This window comes from Littorina saxatilis, linkage group LG17 (assembly GCF_037325665.1).
Source record: "Littorina saxatilis isolate snail1 linkage group LG17, US_GU_Lsax_2.0, whole genome shotgun sequence".
Lineage (NCBI taxonomy): Eukaryota > Metazoa > Mollusca > Gastropoda > Littorinimorpha > Littorinidae > Littorina > Littorina saxatilis.
The window spans coordinates 10117056-10140956 of NC_090261.1; the positions used below are offsets into that span (position 1 = coordinate 10117056).

At 43.1% G+C, this 23901-nt stretch overlaps 2 protein-coding genes across 2 annotated transcripts in view; one reads left to right on the forward strand and one right to left on the reverse strand.

Moving 5' to 3' along the window:
* LOC138952660 (galactose mutarotase-like) overlaps positions 1-23901 on the forward strand; it is a 380407-nt gene that overhangs the window by 331587 nt on the left and 24919 nt on the right. The gene's annotated exons all lie outside the window — the stretch shown is intronic.
* LOC138952245 (disheveled-associated activator of morphogenesis 1-like) overlaps positions 1-23901 on the reverse strand; it is a 59523-nt gene that overhangs the window by 29485 nt on the left and 6137 nt on the right. Inside the window, exons 2-3 of the mRNA XM_070323865.1 lie at positions 19986-20176; positions 19593-19682 (exon numbers count right to left, since the gene is read on the reverse strand). Coding sequence (XP_070179966.1) covers positions 19593-19682; positions 19986-20144 — 249 coding nt within the window. The 5' untranslated portion in view covers positions 20145-20176. The remainder of the gene's footprint in view (positions 1-19592; positions 19683-19985; positions 20177-23901) is intronic.

Below are 23901 nucleotides of genomic sequence, written 5' to 3' on the forward strand. Positions count from 1 at the left end.
GATGGGGAGAGCGAGAGTGAGACGGTGAGAGGGAGAGTGAGACGGTGAGAGGGAGAGAGAGAGGGGGAGGGGGAGAGAGACTGAGAAACTGACACTGACACAACACTGACCTCTGAGAAAATGTGTTCGTGCGCGTCAGTGTGTGCGCTAACACTGAATGTGTGTAACAGTGAGTGTAACGGTGTGTGTGTGTGTGTGTACGAACGTGCGTCAGTGCGTGCGCGCGTGCGTGTGTGTGTGTGTTAAATAGTGCCGTGTGTGTGTCACCGTGTCTAACTGTCTGTCTACCTGTCTGTGACTGTTTAGTGAGTGTCTGCACCTTGTGTGTTTGAGTCTAATTAATGTATGTGTCCGGGCCGGCATTTGAGCGTGTGTGAACGTGTACATGTTCATGTTTGCCACCTGAACTGCATGCGGGTCTACGGCCATCTGTGCGTGAGCAGTCTCCCAAAGAATGAAACCTGCGGTAAGCTGAATCAACATGCATCTTGGCTGCCACACATCGTTGTCTCTTCTGCCCTCCGTCTTCTGGCAATGGCCTCTGCATGCGGCGTGTTTGAGTTGAAGGCAGGGAGGCAAACAGGTGACTCATTCCTCAGTCTTAATGACTCCCTCTTTCTCCTCTTCACCCCCCTCCTTCTCCAACCATCCCCTCTCCTTTTACAATCCCCCCCCCTCCCTTCAACTCTCCCCCCCCCTCCGTCCCATCTTCAAGCTGCGATCCTCCAACACAATTTAATGGCTGGTGTTGCATCTGCGTCAGTTCTCAAGTCATCATTCGTAAATTTCAAGTGAGGTTGACCCTGCCTGACCCCCACCCGTGTGCTTCCATTAAACAGCCTGCTAGGGTTCTTTGTGGAATCGTTGGAACGGTGTTCACGTGCACCCGACTAATTGCACGTCACTCGTACTGGTCGTGAAGCGTGTCCCAGAGACTGAGCGAGAGAGTGAGAGGGGGAGGGGGGGGATGCGGTGCGAGAGAGAGAGAGAGAGAGAGAGAGATTTGAAAAGGCGGAGAGAGAGTGTGCGTGTGTGTGTTAGTGTGTCAGTGTGTGTGTGTGTGTGTGTGTGTGCCACGGGGTGTGTGTGTACAGTTCCCAAGACAACGGAAAAGAAATCATGCCCCTGCAGTACAATCTCAGTGCGAACGGACCTGTGTCTGTCTCTATCTAAACAGAATGACATTTCCAACAACAAACTGAGTTCAAACAAGAGATCAAACTGATGCCGCGGCAGATACCAATTACAGTAAAACCTTCGGTGTAAGACAACCCCAAAGAAAGTCAAGTTCATGGCTGAAACAATTACAGTGTACTTTCATTACATTCCCTTGAAGGCCATTGCGTAGCATGGATAATGAGTCACTATTCGTGAATCAGTCAACAAATAATTATGTTATTCTGCGCCTGAAAATGGGAAGAGAAAGAAGACCTAGAAGATAATTGCGAGTGCAAATGAAAATTACATCGTAAATCTATCGACCACAAACACCCTTTTCCAAACTACACCAATCAAGCTAAGAGATTTGATCAATTCCGCGTTCAAGCTCAACGAGTACGAACAGCAAACTGCATTAGACTGAGGTAATGTTCCATCATTTGTTGCACTGAGAAACGTGCCAATCACACCAGACTGCCAGCACGACAAACTGCATTTTCCAGCCAACACACACTGGCACCGGGCTGTTATCTAATTTAGCTCATGATCGATACCTGCGTTGAGTTACGAGTCGCCCGTGCGGCAAGACCTCATGTGTCTGCGGAAGCACTGCCGGTTGTGGGTTTAGGTTGAACTGGTCCAGTAGGTATCTCTTGATGCTTTTCTGTCACGCAATACTGAATTTCTGTGGTACATTGTTTCACGTTCTGAGGCTCCTTCCTTTCACCCACTTTGCCGAACAAAACATGTCTGGAAATACGCTTTCGATTCATCTTCCACCTTTTGTTGTTATATTGAGTCGGGGATTCAGTGCAAGTGTTCAGAAGCGCCAAAAGAAACTACAAAGGCTGAATGGCCATGGCCGAGTAACTACGTGGTGCATTTTTCATTCAACCGTCTGATTTACATAACCTATCTATGGCCTTTGGCAGAAACATGTCTGCACGGCCAAATTTACAAATGTGCCCAGTTTTCACAATCAAAATTACGGTACACGAAGCAACAAAATCCTAACACTACTCAGTATTATGGTGGTAGCCAAACAATCTGCTGCGTACAAAGTTGTGTGGGAGGGAGGGGGGGGGTCTGAATCATGCGCGCTGGTGATCGGCATAGGGGGCCTGTCTCAAGGGGTTACATTCACATCACTTTGATGTCTCCCACCGCTCTGTCACAAACCACCCTTCTCGTCCCCTGACCAACCCTCGTTAAAGCTCGGACGCAAGCTCCTAAAGTCCGTGCCTCCTTCCCGGCTCTTCTTTCCTTCCCCTCCCCCCCCCCCCCCACATTATTACTGGATTTAGAAATCTCATCAGAAGCGGCAAGCAACCGCTATTGGCAGCTTGCATAATCACAGTTGTGGAGTTCTCGTGTTGTTACGGATGCTCGTGCCGGCCGGCGAAATCACATTAACAGCTGTAAATGCTGGTAGAGAGATAATTATTGATGTGACAGGAGGTCGCGATCCTAACATCAGCAGCAGCAGCAGAAGCACAACATAGGCTGTGCTGTCACTTGCATTGTTGTCATACGCTCTTAACAAGTAGTCATACTGTTTCGCGCGCTACCATTTGACAGTTACCGGTGTAACACGAAATTTTTACTCCACGAAACATTTACTCCGGAGTAAATATTTCGTACGAAATTCTTACTCCGAGTACACTTTTCGTACGAGAAAAGAACTCCCCAAGGCACGAAAAAATTACTCCCTCCGCGAAATGTTTACTCCCCATTTTTTTTACTTCCAGTAAAAATCTCGTACGCAAAAATGGGATGCGGGCGAAGGGATAATGCCAATAAGTGATCTCGCGCACACGAATGTCGCGCTATCCTCCTTCCACCCCTTCCACCACCAAGACTAACAGGGGACAAGGGAGTAAAAAATTCGTACACCTGGCATGGGGAGTTAAATTGCTCGTGTTGGGGTGAAGTAATTTATTCGTTATTTATTCGTCAGGGGAGTAACATTTTTGGACGAAATGTTTACTCGGAACTCACCTGTCTTGGGGAGTAATTTTCTCGTCAGTGCAATGGGGGAGTGCCTTTTTCGTAAAGGGAGTAACTTTTTCGTACGAAATGTTTACTCCGGAGTAAAAATCTCGTGGGAGTAATTTTCTCGTGTTACACCGGCACGGTTGGCCTAGTGGTAAGGCGTCCGCCCCGTGATCGGGAGGTCGTGGGTTCGAACCCCGGCCGGGTCATACCTAAGACTTTAAAATTGGCAATCTAGTGGCTGCTCCGCCTGGCGTCTGGCATTATGGGGTTAGTGCTAGAACTGGTTGGTCCGGTGTCAGAATAATGTGACTGGGTGAGACATGAAGCCTGTGCTGCAACTTCTGTCTTGTGTGTCAGTGGCGCACGTTATATGTCAAAGCATTGGGCGTTAAGCAAACAAACAAACAACAATTTGACAGTTAGCATACAGCTTGCAATAAAAAACAAACACCCCAGAATGACTGCCATGGGTTTTTTTAAAAATAAATGTTAATACCCATGTCTCTCTGTTCGACATTTTATGATGTCTTTATGCTTTGTCAAGTCAAGTAAAAAAAAAAATACATGAAATTTACGCAGACTTTGCGAGTTAAGAACAGAAAAGCACATGCAATTCGATTACAGCCACTTCAGTAAAAGATTGAAGAAAGGAAATGACAAAAACTGACAAGCAAAACCGGAGCGCAAGGAGCGTAAACGGAAACTCGCCGCATTTTTTTCTCAAACAATCTTTGACACGAATACTTCTTCCCGTTTTGTTGCGAACGCCAATGTTTGTTTGGAAGAAAAAACTTTGAGGAGCTGTGTGCAAATAAAAGCCGTCCCGTTTTTATTCTCTCGACTCTTTGTCAAAGTGGCCCAGAGATGTTTGAGCATGGATGAGAATGAAGACAGGGCACTTCCCAGGGGAAACCAGACAGTGGGAAATACAATGCTGAAAAGTTCAGATGGTCAGCCAACTCAGGAAGACGTTGTTGGGTTGTTAGTAGTCAGTTTCTGAACGAATGTGAGTGTGTTTTGGGACATTTTGTTATATTTGAAGCAATCTATCTTCTCAGGCGGGGTGGAGAGTGGGGGTATAGTAGGCTAAGTGGATAAGACATGGGAATGTAAGGGGTTGTGACACTGACAGAAGGAAGCCATTCACGAAGATAGAAGCCGAGCAATAGGTAAAGGCTCGAGAAACTTAAATGACAGTCAAAACCACACTTTTAAGGCATGTGGTCGTGGGGGTACATGACATAAGCTCGAACGACAAAAGCTCGAACGACAAAATCTCGAACGACGAAATGCTCGAATGGACAAATGCTTGACGCGACAAAAGCTTGACGCGACATATGCTCGAACGACAAATGCTCGAATGGACAAATGCTCGACGCGACAAAAGCTCGACGCGACATATGCTCGAACGACAGATGCTCGAATGGACAAATGCTCGACGCGACAAAAGCTCGACGCGACATATGCTCGAACAACAAATGCTCGAATGGACAAATGCTCGACGCGACAAAAGCTTGACGCGACATATGCTCGAACGACAGATGCTCGAATGGACAAATGCTCGACGCGACAAAAGCTCGACGCGACATATGCTCGAACGACAGAAGCTCGACCGGACTGTAGAATGATGCTGTCAAAACTACTCTGATAACGTCATATCTGAAACTGTCACGGTGATGTTGTTCTAGTTTCGAGCGACAAATTAACTAAATTTGTTTGATATCAGGTGGTTGTGGTTGTGGTTGTGGTTGTTGTTGTTAGCACGCTGCTGGATTACACATACACACACACACACACACACACACACACACACACACACACACACACACACACACACACACACACACACACACACCACACACACACACACAATTACAACAAAAATATTCATCAAGAACTTCATTTCATAATATATACTGGGTAAAATGCTAATGCATCTTATACATATGCATCTTATACGATTTTTCAAAGGCGATTTCTAGTAAAAATTATAAGGGGTAAAATGCAAAGGTAAGACTGGTTAAACTACAAAGTAGCCATCAATACACAGACTCGGTCCCTGTTGGTGTCATTTTTACACACACACACGCACACACACACACACACACACACACACACACACACACACACACACACACACACACACACACACACAGAGTCGTCAAGGACCGGATCATGAGTAGTAGGAAATGTTGTTGGCCATTCCGAAAAGGAACTCCATGAACAGACGCTCTGTGGTGCGCTCCGCGTACTGGCTGACCAGCCGTAGAATGCGATGCTCTTGTCGCTCGTTTTTCTTCCGGCGCTTCTTGCGTTGCTCTCCACAGCGGGCTGCGTGAATTGCCATGAGTCTGTGTGCGCTTGTTCTCCTTTCAGGAATTTGAGAAAGTCCCAGAGATTGGGATGATCTTTACCAATGATAGACTGGACTCGGCGATGCTAGCCTTCTAGTGCATTTGTGGTTCTTGGTTCATGTTCAATCGTCCTTTCATGAACGCACCACATGGCTGGGTTGAACACAGGGTTTCTCCAAACGAGGCGAAGTGCCGCTTACCTGAACCTTTCCTGATAAACAGTCAATCCCGGGCCAAATCAAAATAATAACATTGAAAAATCTAAACCCCGACACGATCTTCCCCCTTCTTCTCTCTCTCTCTCTCTCTCTCTCTCTCTCTCTCTCTCTCTCTCTCTCTCTCTCTCTCTCTCTCTCTCTCTCTCTCTCTCTCTCTTTTGCAGACAGATTTTAAAATAACACAGACAGGCAAAATAACACCGAGAACGACATTCGAGCTTTTATCGCGTCGAGCTTTTGTCGCGTCGAGCATTTGTCCATTCGAGCATTTGTCGTTCGAGCATATGTCGCGTCGAGCATTTGTCCATTCGAGCATTTGTCGTTCGAGCATATGTCGCGTCGAGCTTTTGTCGCGTCGAGCATTTGTCCATTCGAGCATTTGTCGTTCGAGCATATGTCGCGTCGAGCTTTTGTCGCGTCGAGCATTTGTCCATTCGAGCATTTGTCGTTCGAGCATATGTCGCGTCGAGCTTTTGTCGCGTCGAGCATTTGTCCATTCGAGCATTTCGAGATTTTGTCGTTCGAGCTTTTGTCGTTCGAGCTTATGTCGGACACCGGGTCGTGGTTCGATTGCTGATTGCAAGGTTTTAATTTGACAGAATGAAATATCTCCCTTAATGCTAAAAATACCTGCTTAGGCTGTGTATTTTGATCAGATAGTAACACGCCCATTGCTTGGCTTATGGGTGGCAATTGAACATTCAACTGAATAGCTGTAATCTTACATTCCAAGTGTTCAGGAATACAATGATCAGCTTTGACAACTGTGACACCAAAGAACTCTCGGAATAGCCTTCCTACTTCTTAGTTCGGAAACACACCTACAGCAATAAGGCCGACCTTGATATTTCTGCGGCGCCTGCGTCAACAAAAACGCTCACAAGGAGGCCGGGGGGGGGGGGGGGGGGGGTTGAGTGCAAAAACATCGTTGTCACTTGTGGGAGGAACACTGAAAAGGGGCGGAAGTTGAGAAGTGGGGGGTTGGGGTGGAGAGGTGGGTTGGGGGTGGCAGCGTGGCAAAACACTGACGTCCACCTTTGAGGGAGGGGACAGGGAATTTCCGCATGAAACATTCCGCATGATCAATCAGCTGTGGCGTCTTTTCATGTATGACCGGCTGCACTCATCTGTAAGCTGTGTGTCAGTGCTAAAGGGTTTTTAAAGCTGCGACGGTCAGAATTTCGTCCCTGATCGATAATATCAGTGAAAGCTTCAGGGAATACAGTTAATCGAATGCTGTTCTATAACGAGTATAAACTGAAACTAACAACGCACCAGTGAAACTAACAACGCACCACTGAAACATAGATGATGTCTGTAATAGATATAATTGAAACTGACATGGGATATCCCTGAAACATGCATCCAAAGTAAAGTCAAAAGTGAGAGCTGAAGGGAAATGCATTTCACTAATGGTGTTTTCTTTCTTTATTTGGTGTTTAACGTCGTTTTCAACCACGAAGGTTATATCGCGACGGGGAAAGGGGGGGGGGGGGGGAGATGAGATAGAGCCACTTGTTAATTGTTTCTTGTTCACAAAAGCACTAATAAAAAAATTGCTCCAGGGGCTTGCAACGTAGTACAATATATTACCTTACTGGGAGAATGCAAGTTTCCAGTACAAAGGACTTAACATTTCTTACATACTGCTTGACTTTCTTTCTTTCTTTATTTGGTGTTTAACGTCGTTTTCAACCACGAAGGTTATATCGCGACGATACTGCTTGACTAAAATCTTTACAAACATTGACTATATTCTATACAAGAAACACTTAACAAGGGTAAAAGGAGAAACAGAATCCATTAGTCGCCTCTTACGACATGCTGGGGAGCATCGGGTAAATTCTTCCCCCTAACCCGCGGGGGGTAATTGAATGGTGTTTAGTGACGAGGATAAACTGCATGAATCCGACGAAGGATACCATTGAAACAGGAATAAAACAGGCGAAAGATGCAAGAAACAACTGTAATCGAATGCTGATTAGTTCCGAGTTTAAACTGAAAGTGACGGGGGTAACAACGTAAGGCTGAAACATTCATGTAGCTAACTGAACCATTGTGAATGCAGGGACCCAATAAACTAACACACAACCAGACGGGCGCAGTGGCGTGGTGGTAAGACGTCGGCCTCCTAATCGGGAGGTCGTGAGTTCGAATCCCGGTCGCTGCCGCCTGGTGGGTTAAGAGTGGAGATTTTTCCGATCTCCCAGGTCAACTTATGTGCAGACCTGCTAGTGACTTAACTCCCTTCGTGTGTACACGCAAGCACAAGACCAAGTGCGCACGGAAAAGATCCTGTAATCCATGTCAGAGTTCGGTGGGTTATAGAAACACGAAAATACCCAGCATGCTTCCTCCGAAAGCGGCGTATGGCTGCCTAAATGGCGGGGTAAAAACGGTCATACACGTAAAATTCCACTCGTGCAAAAACATGTGTACGTGGGAGTTTCAGCCCACGAACCCAGAAGAAGAAGAAGAAGAAACACACAACCCAACACATACTCACACGACCTCCTACCAAACTAACTTCCAGAGACCCACAAACCAACACCCCCCCCCCCTCTCTCTCCCCTCATCCCCTTACTCTCTTCGTGTAAAAGTGCATCAAGTCTTTTCAAACACACAACTGTTACCACTCAAAACAATCCTGCCTAAAATCTCTACAGCTCAAAACAGACACAACAAAATCAATACTTTCTCAGTTCAGTTCACAGAATTGGTCGTGGCCTTGACTCAGACTCCCAGCAAGAAAACACTGGCACTCAAACATTCTGGTCACATGCCGATACAAATCCCACAGTGAAACGCCGGGACCACGGAATTCAGTTCAAGGCTAGGATGCACTACTATCGCTTCCAGAGGAAAATATCGATTTCTCTGTCGCCAGCTCAACAGACTAATTCACCGGCCAGAGAAAAAAGGGGACAAATGAGAAAAAGCAGGAAAAGTGCCAGACGGCTTGGCGTATTTTCATCATGACACAGTGAACGCGAATCCATGCCAATGGAGCAATAAACAGGTGTGTGTTTGTGATATGCAAAATGATGAATCGATATAGATGACAATAGTGATTATAACAGAATGAGAATTCAAGCGAGAATAAAAGGGGGCATTCACACACACACACGCATACACAGGCACACGCACACACAGACCACACACACACACCGGCACACACACACACATACACACACCAGCAAGAGATTGGGTCGGACTGGATGCTAAATCCCGAGACAAAGCAACACAATGGGCTATATCATCTGCAAAACCAAAGTGGCTATGAGCAGTCAATGATGATGGATTATTCCTGGCTTGTACAGAATCAGGAAGAGGCTCCTCATACACGCCTAATAAAAATGTTTTGATATTGTAAACTAAGTTGTTGCCTCTCTCTGTCCAATCAAATGTCGCGGTGGTTTATATATATATATGAAGTCTTATATCGCGCGCGTATCTCCAGGCTCGGACTCAAGGCGCAGGGATCTATTTATGTCGTGTGAGATGGAATTTTTTACACAATACATCACGCATTCACATCGACCAGCAGATCGCAGCCATTTCGGCGCATATCCTACTTTTCACGGCCTATTATTCCAAGTCACACGGGTATTTTGGTGGACATTTTTTATCTATGCCTATACAATTTTGCCAGGAAAGACCCTTTTGTCAATCGTGGGATCTTTAACGTGCACACCCCCAATGTAGTGTACACGAAGGGACCTCGGTTTTTCGTCTCATCCGAAAGACTAGCACTTGAACCCACCACCTAGGTTAGGAGGGGGGAGAAAATTGCTAACGCCCTGACCCAGGGTCGAACTCGCAACCTCTCGCTTCCGAGCTCAAGTGCGTTACCACTCGGCCACCCATGTTTAAAATTAATGACGAACATTGACACTGACAACTTCCTCGTTTTTACCTCTCCTGTGTCACTGGGAGAGTTTAGTTGACCTAGTTTGCCAAGCCGGGATAAGTGTGTGTTAAGTACATCAGTGTGACCTTTTTTTTTTTTTTTTACATTCTGCTGTACCAAACCAATGATTTGGAAAAACAAAGGCTGTGTCAGGAACAAAGTTTCGACTCATGACCTAACTACCACAGTTGCTATACAGATTCTAAGATTAAAATTGTTGAGATAACTCATTCCATCATTAAATAAACATGTCCACCTCATAAAAATCATTTCATCTTATTAAGGAAATACGATTAAAGCATAGTCAGTTTCCAAAATGAATATTAGGGGGGAAACAAAACCTCGATAGAGGCATAGCAAAAAGGTACGAAAGGACTGATTTCATTCATGTATCAAAATATGTTGTCCATGACAGAGTCACAGTTCCACACAATGAAAACGCTCCACATCTTGTCACACAGTCCCCAGAGAGTGACCTTGGCATCCCGGATGGCCGAGGTCTCTGCAGTGCTGGCTAACGTCCCTCCGTTCTCATCCTATTTCTCTCTGTGTCTGCAGACACGCCAACACTGAGGCGAAAATGTCGATGGTCAGTAATCAATATCTGTTCGCCTCAGTGAGCCCAATATCCCAACTCCTCCCTTCGACCCTCCCACTCCTCCTGTCCCGTCCTGTCGCCACATGTCACTTCCCCCTTCTCTATTTCTCATCCTTCTCAGTCCTTCCCTGTCCACGTGTCTCTTTCCCTAACGTGTGTCTACCACCCCCCCCCCCCCCTCTCTCTCTCTCTCTCTTGTCCCTGCCACCCCCACCCATCTCTCTCCATCTGTCTCCTCTCTATCTACCCATTTCTCTCTCTTCTCCATCTCTCTCCTCTCTCTTTCTCTCCACTCTTTCTCTCTGTCTCTCTTCTCTATCTCTATCTCTCTTCTCTGTCTCTCCCCGAGTCTCTCTCGCACCTCCCATCCCACCCATCTCTCTCTCTTCTCTCTCTCCCTCCCCCCTCTCTCTCTCTCTCTCTCTCTCTCTTTCTATCTCTCTCTCTCACTTTTCCTTCCGACACTCGTTGAGCTCACAGTGTAATCAATCCTTCAAACTCCCCTGTCAAACACACTCCTCGCTTCATTTCGGCACACAGACCCCTGGGTTTGCTGCATAGCCACAGCGGCCAAGGATGTTTGGAATCTTTGATTTCTCTCACCGTCGCCAGTGTATTTCAGAGTTTGTAGACCGGTGTGATGAGACCCGCTGCTGCTGTATCTTTGATTTTTATCTCTGTCAAGTTGGCTTTTCTGGTCTGTGAACTATGCTAGTGGGTCATCCAATCTCATTACACGCATTGCAAGAGACTCTGTTTCTTTATCTGCTTTTGATCCTAATATATCGTCCTTGTCCGATTGAAACCTCGTAAATCGATTTTGAGCGTTTCGAGAAAAACACAAAAAACGTCTTTAAAAAATAACTTGTCATCAAAATAAGCCAATTTTTTTCTGCACATGATCTACGAACACAAACAAATTACTGTGTGTAATTAAATAGTGTTGGTCACAATTAAAACGCACGATATTCAACAAAATTGCAAGATACGAGTTTTTCTTTTTTAAAACCCGACCAAACTTGAAGACTTACAAGGTTTTATAACATAGCCAAAGAACAAAAAAGACAAAAACAATGTTTTATACGCAGTAAACACACAATCGTTCTTTTGTCACAATGTTCATTTGTTTTTTGATTGTACAAACCGATGTATAATCATTCTTGTGTAAAATGTCCTTGCAGTCTCCTTGCAACCTTGTCAATTAACACACAAACAAAACCAAGTGTAAACTGAAGCTTATCAGTACATAACATTCTTTGCTTGCAGGAAAGCGTAAACATCCATACAGGAGCCTTTTTGTATGCACAGAAAACAGAGTATTCCTTGAAAACAATGAGATATCTTAGTTTGAGTGCAATTGTCATCTAAATGTCCTTGAACAGCTAGTAGTTATGCAGGATGACCACTCATGAGAATGCAGAGCTTAACGACCATAGGGTAGACCATGTGTATTGGTATGAATCTACTGGAAAAACCTCCTTGACATGCTGAAGATGCTGCCACTTTATGTCTTTGATGGTCAGCCGTACTCAGTAGAGCTGGGGGATGATATTGGGCTCACCATGTGCTCTTCTTCTTCTTTGTGAAAAAGGCCACCACTCCTCAGAATAGATGAGCTTGTAGCGACAAGTACCGTCAGGCAGGTACTTCGTACTGCGAATATCCACCAATTATGGATCCCCAGAAGTGTCTGAGATCAAGAAAGTCCTTGAAGAATGTGTGGGCTACCTGGACAACTTTGTAAGGTTGCCTTTTTCTTGCAGAGGTGATGACTTCCACGTATTCGGCAGGCCAGACTATCTGCCTTCTCCTTAGTTTGTTTTTGATAGCTGGGTACACATGAGTCGACTTTCATCCAGATATGACCTTTTGGAAACTACTTTTCCTTGACTGACTGCAAAGTGAAGATGGGCGTTTTCCAAGACTATTAAACTGCGGTTCTGGTACCCACAGCCGTCATTGTAGATAATGATTGCCTTGGTTGTTTCGCCAACTGTTGCTTTTGACTTATCTTTTTTGACTCATCCTAAAAGTAGCAAGTAACCTTTGTGTCACTCAAGTTGTACAATGTGAAGACAGTAGTGGCAGCACAGCTTGGCCTTGAAGTATTCGTCATTTGCTTATATACATAGGGCCAACAAGTCGACCTGCAGATACATGGTGAAAACTTGGACATCACCATTCTCTTTAGCAACCCTCTTGTCAATGTTCTGTTATTTGCAAGCTTCGTCTTTGCGTTGAATGTGCATCTGGTACACATGCTATGGGATGTTTCCGTACTTGGATTCACAGCAAACGTTGCATTCATAGTTTTTGGGGTTGGTGAATCACAATGTTTGGTTTGCTTCACTACTTCCATTACTCCTGGAAGATAGTGATTTTGTTTCCAAGCGAAATCTGCACCATCAATTGACTCCTGCTCGCTCATGCGGAGCTTGCACCAGACAGAGCAAACATGACTCCTAATGCAAACAAGTCGAGCAGACACAGTTTTTGTCATGCTTTACAGTTGTTGGGTCAATGCAGTCCACATGAAACTGACCATGATAATGGACACAGTACACCCACGAAACACAATCAGAGTCCATACGAACAGTGATGTCATCTATTATGATAGAATATTGATGTATGAATTGAAGAAATGTATAAGAACATAAAAATGTATGAATGACAAAGAACAAATGTTTATTTTTGAATGTTTTATGTATGTTTTATTACGGACACAAAAGCTCAGCAATGCAATTTCTCTTTTAGAGATTAATAAAGTTATTGTATTGTATTGTATTGTATTGTATTGTATTGTATTGTATAAGTTCCGTTTCGAAATTCCATGGTATAGAACTTTTATTCAGGCACACACAGCACATCAACCTAAGATCTTCAAGCGAAGAGAATTGGCTTTCAGGTGTGAAGGACCCACTGCCAGACATGACGGACTGCATTCAGACACTATAACACAACTTCAGTACGTGACATATGCATACCTGTACATCTTCAGCTAACAAATAAGATCAGAAGTTCAGGACTGAACTGTTACATAGTTAAGAGATATTTCAGAATACTTTAACTGCTTAATCTCTCTTTGTAGTTATGCTTTTGTACTTAGCAAAGGAAAATACTGACAAAAAAATCATTTGAACAATAACTGATATGTAGAGTGTCATTTTACTACACAATACGTAATGTGGGCACTTCTAGCTTCATTAATGACTCTAATATTTAATTTTACCTAAACTCTGAACGTACGGACATGTTACCGTAACCTCGTATCTAACGGAAACAGTTCATTTACCGCCGTGTTTAGATATTAGAAAACTTGTAAGTCGACATACGAGGTTTGCATCGGCCAAAACTGAAAAACACACGAACAAAAAAAAGCTCGTAACTCAAGTTACGTGTAATTTTGGTTCGCGGTTTTGCCAAAATGATATACGAGGTATTTTTATACCCATTTTTAACTGACTTCCAGCGATCTTAGGCTTTCACCACAATAACCAAAAAATAGAGAAAAAATCGTAGATTATATTGATGTAAAAAAGTAGATTTCGCAAAAAATCGAGTTACGAGGTTTTAATCGGACAAGGACGCTATGTTGTTTGTTTCTATCCATCATCAACAGAAAGCTTACTTTTCGAACTTGAACATTAAAGGCACAGTAAGCCTCCCGTAAACCATCACAGAGCTCCCCGAACGTCTACATACAGCACAAGCATACTTCCATTTGAACGCTCACCGAACGGGAACATTCTGGCTGCTTTCTGTCGAGCGTGAGAAATTGTCAAAGAATTTATTTTCGTGGAGCGATCTTCTACAACAACGGCGCCTCGTTTTGGTGCTGGACGGCTGTTATGAATATACCGGAAATCACGGCCCGGACAGTAAGCCTCCCGTAGACCATCACAGATACTGTCAGGCTTTTACACACAGTACAAACACCCTTCCATTTGAACGCTCACCAAACGGGAACATCCTAGGTGCCCTACGTAAAGAGCGAGCAATTTTTAAAGAATTAATTTTGCAGATTGTCTCGAACACTTTTTTTTGGAACCATCCTGAACTCAGGTCAAAAATGAGTTACTTCCCTTTGGGTCTCATTCTATCGATGTAAACTGGCCACAGCCGTGGATCGATGATTATCAGAATGTTTTTGGACCGTGGTGCGTTTTTGCGCTAGACCTAACTTTTAAAATCTAAATAATAAATTGACAGCTTGCTACACAAACATTCTTTAATCATAAAAGAATTCTTTTTTCATCAAGACAAGATCAGTACGAAGTTGTGAAACGGTTTGAAAAAAGAAAAGCCCGGAAGCAGGGTCACGCAAGGGTCGTAGCAGACGACGGTTTATTCATATCGCCGTTCCTCTCAACAGTCAAAAGCCATCGCTAGAGTTCTTGTGAACCACAGCTGTTTCGTGCATAAAAACGTGCTATTGTAGATAAGCTCACATCGAGTCGCATTCAAATGACTAACTGACGACTACATTGTGAAAAAGGAAAACTGGATCACACGGGTTCACGATGGCTCAGGGGTAAGATAAACCACGCAAAAATAAATTCTTTGAAAATTGTTTGCTCTTTACGGACGGGCACCTAGGATGTTCTCAATCGGTGAGTGTTTAAATGAAAGGGTGTTTGTACTGTGTGTAAAAGCCTGACCGTATCTGTGATGGTTTACGGGAGGCTTACTGTGCCTTTAAAACCAAAACGTTAAAAGATGCGTCGCTTCTCACGCGTTGCTTTTTAATTTAGCCAAAATTCTGTGTTAAAAAACCCAACTTAATGACGACATGTTCTCCCGTGTTGCTTTTAATTGTAGCCACATTTTGTTCAACAAACAACTTACGGCATTTCTCATAGCCTCAAATTCGATAATATTCGGCAAAAGATGACAAGTTTGCGAGAGCCAAATACTTCACGCTCTACTTCGTTTATCAGTTACAACTGTGCGTACTACCATTCTCAAACAAAAGCAGCTGAGCTTATTCCATAATATTTCCATCACAGTGCTCATATCTAGAGCATAGTTTGGGCCATGCTGGGTTCAGTTTGTACTAGCCACTTAAAATGGCCAAACAGAAGGTGACTCGCGCTGACTTTGATTCAATTAAAAAGATATAATCAGTGTAACTTATCTTCACTAATTCGATTATAGTGGTCTTACCAGCAAACCCTATGCAAACACGTCGGAGCATCTTCCTGTACACATGGCAAAACATTCTGGACATTTTCCGGGGTGAGCGGACAGTCAGAATAAACTTAAATGACATCACCCGGTTTACTCTGCGACGTGAGTCTTTGTCCAGCCCCAAAATGCCGATCGTAACCCTAAATTAATGTCCAGCTGCATTTGCATCATGTTTAACAACTTTCCCAACAGGTCAGTGCCCGTTTCGGACACTAAGGTGAGACAAGCAAAGTCACTGTGTTGTGAATGTGAATAAGACTTCAATTTTAAACGTGACTTAACAACATTTTTGTCCCATGCATGCTCTCTCTTCATTATAATATAAAATTAAAAAAACACTATAGCCCTTACTTTTGTTGGTACATAGAGCAATAAAAACAAAACACACACACACACACAAATATCGAATATCCTGTCCGCCAATACTAACTACTAAAGACAGCAAAGCAATATCTAATGAAAACACAACCTGAATAAGATACTGAACACTATACTATCGGTTATACTACAAACTATTAGTCTAATCTAATGGGAAAATATTGTCTTGCCCTCTATAATACCAGTAACCACACCTGACCCTTTCAGCCTAGATCAGCCTCAAGTTCTTACTGCATAAGAAAACTGTCTAGAACAAAGCATGCCATATATCTTCCCGGGTTTTTCTCGGTATAACCAGCACGCGATGTTGTCAGTAAATTCAGACATGTGTAAATGGTGGGAAAGTACTGTGCCAACCGCAAAAGACCAAATAAACCCGCGAGTTTGACCTATGCAGGGGTGTGGTCGGGTATTCTGAAGGAGCGAAAGTGGCACAGATGGGGTACCAGAGGAGCGGTAAAACACACCCAGCTAGATAGGGATGGTGGGGCAGCTGTTTACTAACGGCTGTGGAAAAGTAAAGGGCAACCGAATGCCGCTAAAGAAAGAGAAAGAAAACAAGAACAAAACAGATGGAGTTCATAGACACTCCTCTTGTAACATTTAAGCTTGGAAAATACTGTGTGCGCGTGTGGTGTGGTGTGGATTGGTGTGGTGTGGATTGGTTTGGTGTGGTGTGGTGATGGTGTGTGTGTGTCTGTCCGTGTGTGTGTGTGTGTACTGTGTATATATACATATATGTCTGCAGCACGGTCTATAAGTGTCTGTCCGCGTGTGTGCGTGTCGGTCCACACGTCTGTCACAGGCTGTGTGTGCCTGACTGTACCTGTGCCTGTTTAGAGTGTGTGCCTGTGTATTTTTGCCTTTCCGTCTGTACATCCGTGACTGCCAGTACAGATGCCAGTCCCGTATGAATTATTTTTCTTTCTGGCACGTACCGATATCATAAATCAACAGGCACCTGCGAATAAAATAACCAGTTCAGTAATAACTGCAATACATAGCAATAATACCACACAACCCAGCATACCCTGACTAACCTTTCCTGGTACTAAAATTGAAAAATATTATGCTTACAAGCCAATGCTATTCAACAGAATTAAGATACCGACCAAACAAAACATATCACTATTCCCTACGACGTAAAAGATAACAAGTCGCGTAAGGCGAAATTACTACATTTAGTCAAGCTGTGGAACTCACAGAATGAAACTGAACGTAGTCCGCCGCTAGTGCAAAAGGCAGTGAAAGTGACGAGCCTGTTTGGCGCGGTAGCGGTTGCGCTGTGCTTCATAGCACGCTTTACTGTACCTCTCTTCGTTTTAACTTTCTGAGCGTGTTTTTAATCCAAACATATCATATCTATATGTTTTTGGAATCAGGAACCGACAAGGAATAAGATAAAATAGCTTTTAAAACGATTTCGGAAATTTAATTTTAATCATAGTTTTTATATTTTTAATTTTCAGAGCTTGTTTTTAATCCAAATATAACATATTTATATGTTTTTGGAATCAGAAAATGATGAAGAATAAGATGAACGTAAATTTGGATCGTTTTATAATTTTTTTTTTTTTTACAATTTTCAGATTTTTAATGACCCAAGTCATTAATTAATTTTTAAGCCACCAAACTGAAATGCAATACCGAAGTCCGGCCTTCGTCGAAGATTGCTTGGCCAAAATTTCAATCAATTTGATTAAAAAATGAGGGTGTGACAGTGCCGCCTCAACTTTTACAAAAAGCCGGATATGACGTCATCAAAGACATTTATCAAAAAAAAGAAAAAAACGTCCGGGGATATCATTCCCAGGAACTCTCATGTCAAATTTCATAAAGATCGGTCCAGTAGTTTAGTCTGAATCGCTCTACACACACACACAGACAGACAGACACACACACACACACACACACACATACACCACGACCCTCGTCTCAATTCCCCCTCTATGTTAAAACATTTAGTCAAAACTTGACTAAATGTAAAAACAATCGATGGACACTGCACCAACCTTAAAAGCGTCAGTCTATTCTAAAAATTCTAACGCCCGTAACTAGAGAAGCAACCCGAGTCCTACAAGGAAAATTAACTTCCAGTCTCGAAAGCCTTTATTGCGTTGTTGTTTATCAACAACACTTAAACGTTAGTATTATCTTTTTACGATACATGTCGTGTTCAGCAGAGTTGGTTTTTTTTCATATCAGCTAGGCTACCTTCATTCTTGTTATTAAGGGTAGGAGGGAGGGGGTATCATGTCAGTTTTCCTTTCTATCGCACCAGAAACGCTTTCGGCGAAAGAAAAAAATGAGCAACTATTTGCTTTGAACTTCTAGCGCCCTAAGCTGCAATACATGAGAACTGTAACATCAACTGATGATGACAGAATGAGTCTTCAACCGACAATGGTGTAGGCAAGCTGGTAAATTTGTTTTTCGTGTAGTTAGACCAAGAGTAAGCTTGGGACATTCTTATTCTGCAGACGGAGCTGAAGGATGCTGCACATTACTTTGCTGAGAGTCCTTTGATCGTTCATGATCAAAGGGTTTTCAGATTTTAGTGCAAACAGCAGTATAAATTTTCGAAGCTATATATACTTTTGCACTGTCTACAAATCTATAATTAAAGCGGCTTTTTTGTTCCTTTTGCAAACTAAGAAATTGTGTGTGTGTGTGTGTGTGTGTGTGTGTGTGTGTGTGTGTGTGTATGTGTGTGTGTGTGTGTGTGTGTGTGTGTGTGTGTGTGTGTGTACGCGTGAACGTGTGGGTCTGTTTGTCAGGCTGTCTGTCTGTTTGTTCGCATCCCCTCTCTAATCTGAAGCGAACCGATACCACTGCAGCAGCTGTAGAAGCAAGCATAGTAAATACAGGAACCACTTACCATGTATATTTGTAGCTGGTGACATATACAAAAGTAATGAAATATCATAAATATTTTAACACATAACCGTGTGGCAAGTTCTGGAAAAGACCAAATGCAAGAGAGAGAGAGAGAGAGAGAGAGAGAGAGAGAGAGAGAGAGAGAGAGAGAGAGAGAGAGAGAGAGAGAGTGAGAGAGAGAGTGAGAGAGAGAGAAAGAGAGAGAGAGAGAGGAAGAGAGAGAGAGAGAGAGAGAGAGAGAGAGAGAGAGAGAGAGAGAGAGAGAGAGGGGCACACATTGAATCTACAGGCCAAGAGCAACAGAAATAAAAGAGCGACAAAGTGATAAAGACCGCTTAATTGTAAAATGTTTGTCGTCTTTCTAGCCACACGGTTGTTTTAAATAGGTATTTCTTTCGTTTCTTTTATACATCATGATCGTCTAACAATATCACAGACACACAGAACTGAGAAGCCCTTCTTTTTCCCCCATATAAAAGACAGTACATCTCTAAACCGCAGTCAGTACCCATACCCTGCTTATATTCCCCACCCACTTGTATTTTTTCTGCAAGCAAACACATCCAATTCCACCAAGAGCATTACCACACCGGAATTGTTTCCGGGATTTGCTCTGTAATCCTTGACGAAGTATCGCCATGAATATTTGACGACTGTTGTCTGGGAGTCTGAGAGATCGAATGGCCTCCCTCGCTTTCCCATCTGGACACTCTCATCGCCACAACATGCAAACACGCTTGCGCAATTCGGGACAAAGAGCGTGTAAAGATCAATAACTAGTCGAAGAACCGTGTAAGAGAGGAACTGGTCACTTGCGACTGCTGCATAAATACGCAATTAGTTAATCACAAAGAAAAACATTACGAGAGGACACTGTAAAACAGTAGAGACAGGACACAAGTGTATAAGTGACTTACCCTCTTTTTACTGCAGTATATCTGCCATTTCTTCTCAGGGGGAAGGCTGTAAAGTGCATCTCTGTGCGGTTTGTCTAAATCCAGTTCCACCTGGTAAATATGAAAGAAAAATCATCACATGGATGAATGGGTGTCGAATGAATACATTGACTTAATGATTGACTGCACGAATCAATGAACAAATGAAAGAATGAATAAATAAAGGAATAGCTGGACGCAAAATGCTCACACAAAAGGCTTCCTCGCTGGGTTAACAGACAAAAACACTGAACTGCGTTTTGTTTGTGTTTGTTTGTATGTGTGTTTGTAAAAACAGTCTGGTCACTTGCAGACACGATGACTTCGTGACAAACACACACACAAATGAAAAAGAAAGGTAAAATCCTTACTTACCACAAGTTCTTCGAATTTGGCGTTGAGTTCCGCCTCATCAGTGGGCATCGGTATATCCACAGTGACAGGTTTTAGCGGGGTATCGTAGTCGGTGCCAAACTTGATCTCGGGTGGTCCCCGGCCACCCAGGCACCAACACAACCCTCCTCCACCCGGCATCCTGACCAGGGCCTATCGAACAAGTCGGTACCCTGAAAGTCAGAGGAAACAGTTTTACTCCAATACAAATGTACAATCGAAGGCTTGTGTGGCACGTGACACGAGCTCCTGTGAATAAACAAGGTCAATTGTGGTTGATGTTTCGTTGTTGTTAATGTTGTGTGTTGTTTGTTAAGTCCTCCGTCGTGCAAAACAAAAATCAAAATGACAGTCAAAAAAACTGATAAACTATGTCTGTTTTTTTCGATTGTTTCTTCTCACAAGACTGTGCCACGTGTATTTGGACCCTGCTCACTATGTGTTCAAATGTTGCTGCGTCGTATAGGCAAGAGAGATTTTGGATTGAAACCAAAACTCGAGGACGAATGACGCAGACACGGCAGACAGGACTGCAAAACCATTCATAACCTTTGTAAGTCAGAACGATGATATGCGGAGTGACGCAGACAGGACTGCAAAACCATTCATAAAGTGACCTTTGTAAGTCAGAACGATGATATGCGGAGTGACGCAGACACGGCAGACAGGACTGCAAAACATAACCTTTGTAAGTCAGAACGATGATATGCGGAGTGACGCAGACACGGCAGACAGGACTGCAAAACCATTCATAACCTTTGTAAGTCAGAACGATGATATGCGGAGTGACGCAGACACGGCAGACAGGACTGCAACACCATTCATAACCTTTGTAAGTCAGAACGATGATATGCGGAGTGACGCAGACACGGCAGACAGGACTGCAAAACCATTCATAACCTTTGTAAGTCAGAACGATGATATGCGGAGTGACGCAGACACGGCAGACAGGACTGCAAAACCATTCATAACCTTTGTAAGTCAGAACGATGATATGCGGAGTGACGCAGACACGGCAGACAGGACTGCAACACCATTCATAACCTTTGTAAGTCAGAACGATGATATGCGGAGTGACGCAGACACGGCAGACAGGACTGCAACACCATTCATAACCTTTGTAAGTCAGAACGATGATATGCGGAGTGACGCAGACACGGCAGACAGGCCTGCAAAACCATGCATAACCTTTGTAAGTCAGAACGATGATATGCGGAGTGACGGGGTGAGGTGGGAGGACTATGGGCGGAGTATAGTCTGAGGTAGATATGTCTGTCTGTCCTGTCCTGTCCTGTATGTCCTGTCCTGTCCTGTCCTGTCCTGTCCCTCTCTCTCTCTCTCTCTCTCTCTCTCTCTCTCTCTCTCTCTCTCTCTCTCTCTCTCTCTCTCTCTCTCTCTCCTTTGAGTTTCTAATCACTGTTTCTAATCCCACTCCACTCGTTGGAAACAATCGGTTGAGTGCCACAGTCGGATTAACGAAGAAAAACACCGGTGGTTTAAAGGGACAGTACCAAGGAGAGTTTCGGGGGTTAAAAAACCCGACAATATTTCACACTTTAACGTATGTTTTGCTTTCCCAAACATAACTATGCCACAGCATGCCCTTATTCACTCGGTTTTAGAAATTAAAAACAGAAGTCCTTCTTTTGTTCAGTTCATCATGGAGTTTTGAGAACTGTTAAGTTCTTTTGAAACCTCCACTTGGTCTGACAGCAAAGCAGTATCAGTTGAAGTCTATCGTAACAATGGCGAAAGAAAACAGGTTTGTCGCTTTAACAAAAGAAAACAACTTAGATTTAACTCCTCCGCTTTAATAAGTTGCAACACAAGAGGTGCTTCCGACTGGACGCACAATCCCTGCCTGTCCAAACAAATACATTACCCCACAAATATAAGCAGTGGCTAACAAAGCAATCACCTGGTCGGCACTAATGAAAGAAAAACATCTCAGGTGGATGTACGCCTACCCCTGAACCCCCAGAAACAGTAGTCTTTGGGGTATATGGTCCTTGTGATTTTTGCGCACTCCCAGTAGACAGGTGTGGTTTGCAGAATGTAAAAACGTTACATAAACAAGAACAAATCTAACCAACAAAAACTTTCGTGACAAAAAAACCCAACGAAGCAAGTCTTCAATTTAAAACACAGTCAAACTGAAAAAAGTTAGCTGCAGATTAATGATGCTGTGAAGTAATATTTTTAACTTTCATCTCTCACTTACCAACTGCACCCCCCACCTACGATTCTCAATATTTCTTTTCCTAACCACACTTTTGTACATTAAAAAAATACTCACCAATGGCACTGGCACACATGCACTCAAGCACATGCAGGTGCATAACACACATACACACGCACAAGCACACGGAGATTACACATCTGTTACAATATCACTTGGCAGGATAACGTTAACTGCGTTTTACTACGGTCTTGTGAATGAAATCCACCCACCGATCCGCAAACTGATATTGACATTCTTAGTTTGAAGCCTTACTACAACTATTAAGTTACTTTCCGCACTTCAAACACATAACTGCTGGTTTTATAGCGTGTGTAAAATGGAAGATGTAAACAAGCCTTCCGCTCCAGTAAGCAAAACGACAGTAAATCATTGACTGTAGTCCATTATCATCAAAACATGACCACCACTTTATGTGGCGGACATATCGTCACGCTTGTTTCATTACATTTAGTCAAGTTTTGACTAAATGTTTTAACGTAGAGGGGGGGAATCGAGACGAGGGTCGTGGTGTATGTGCGTGTGTCTGTGTGTGTGTGTGTGTGGAGAGCGATTCAGACTAAACTACTGGACCGATCTTTATGAAATTTGACATGAGAGTTCCTGGGTATGAAATCCCCGAACGTTTTTTTCATTTTTTTGATAAATGTCTTTGATGACGTAATATCCGGCTTTTCGTGAAAGTTGAGGCGGCACTGTCACGCCCTCATTTTTCAACCAAATTGGTTGAAATTTTGGTCAAGTAATCTTCGACAAAGCCCGGACTTCGGTATTGCATTTCAGCTTGGTGGCTTAAAAATTGATTAATGACTTTGGTCATTAAAAATCTGAAAATTGTAAAAAAAAATAAAAATTTATTTAACGATCCAAATTTACGTTCATCTTATTCTCCATCATTTTCTCATTCCAAAAACATATAAATATGTTATATTTGGATTAAAAACAAGCTCTGAAAATTAAATATATAAAAGTTATTATCAAAATTAAATTGTCGAAATCAATTTAAAAACACTTTCATCTTATTCCTTGTCGGTTCCTGATTCCAAAAACATATAGATATGATATGTTTGGATTAAAAACACGCTCAGAAAGTTAAAACAAAGAGAGGTACAGAAAAGCGTGCTATCCTTCTTAGCGCAACTACTACCCCGCTCTTCTTGTCAATTTCACTGCCTTTGCCATGAGCGGTGGACTGACGATGCTACGAGTATACGGTCTTGCTGAAAAATGGCATTGCGTTTGTGAGTTCGACAGCTACTTGACTTCTTCTTCTTCTTCTGCGTTCGATGCAGCTACTTGACTAAATATTGTATTTTCGCCTTACGCGACTTGTTTTTATTTTTACTCTCTTTAGAAACAGCAGCCAGTGTATGCGGTGAATGCCCTCGTCACTGAGGCTTATCATTGACCAGATAATATAATGCATGGTCACGAAAACTATGGTCATGTATGTTTGAACAGCCTTGCAGATACATATATGCTAACGAGAGAAAGATGACACCCAGGAATGTTTGTTGGTAAGAATTCGTGATGTTTGAAAAGTGTGGCTCTTATCATCATAAAGCATAAGTATGTGGACATTTGTAGTTAGTGCTTAAAAAATGGATGATGAAGACTATCAAAGAAACGAATAGGGTTGAAGAAGAGGTAGAAACAGAC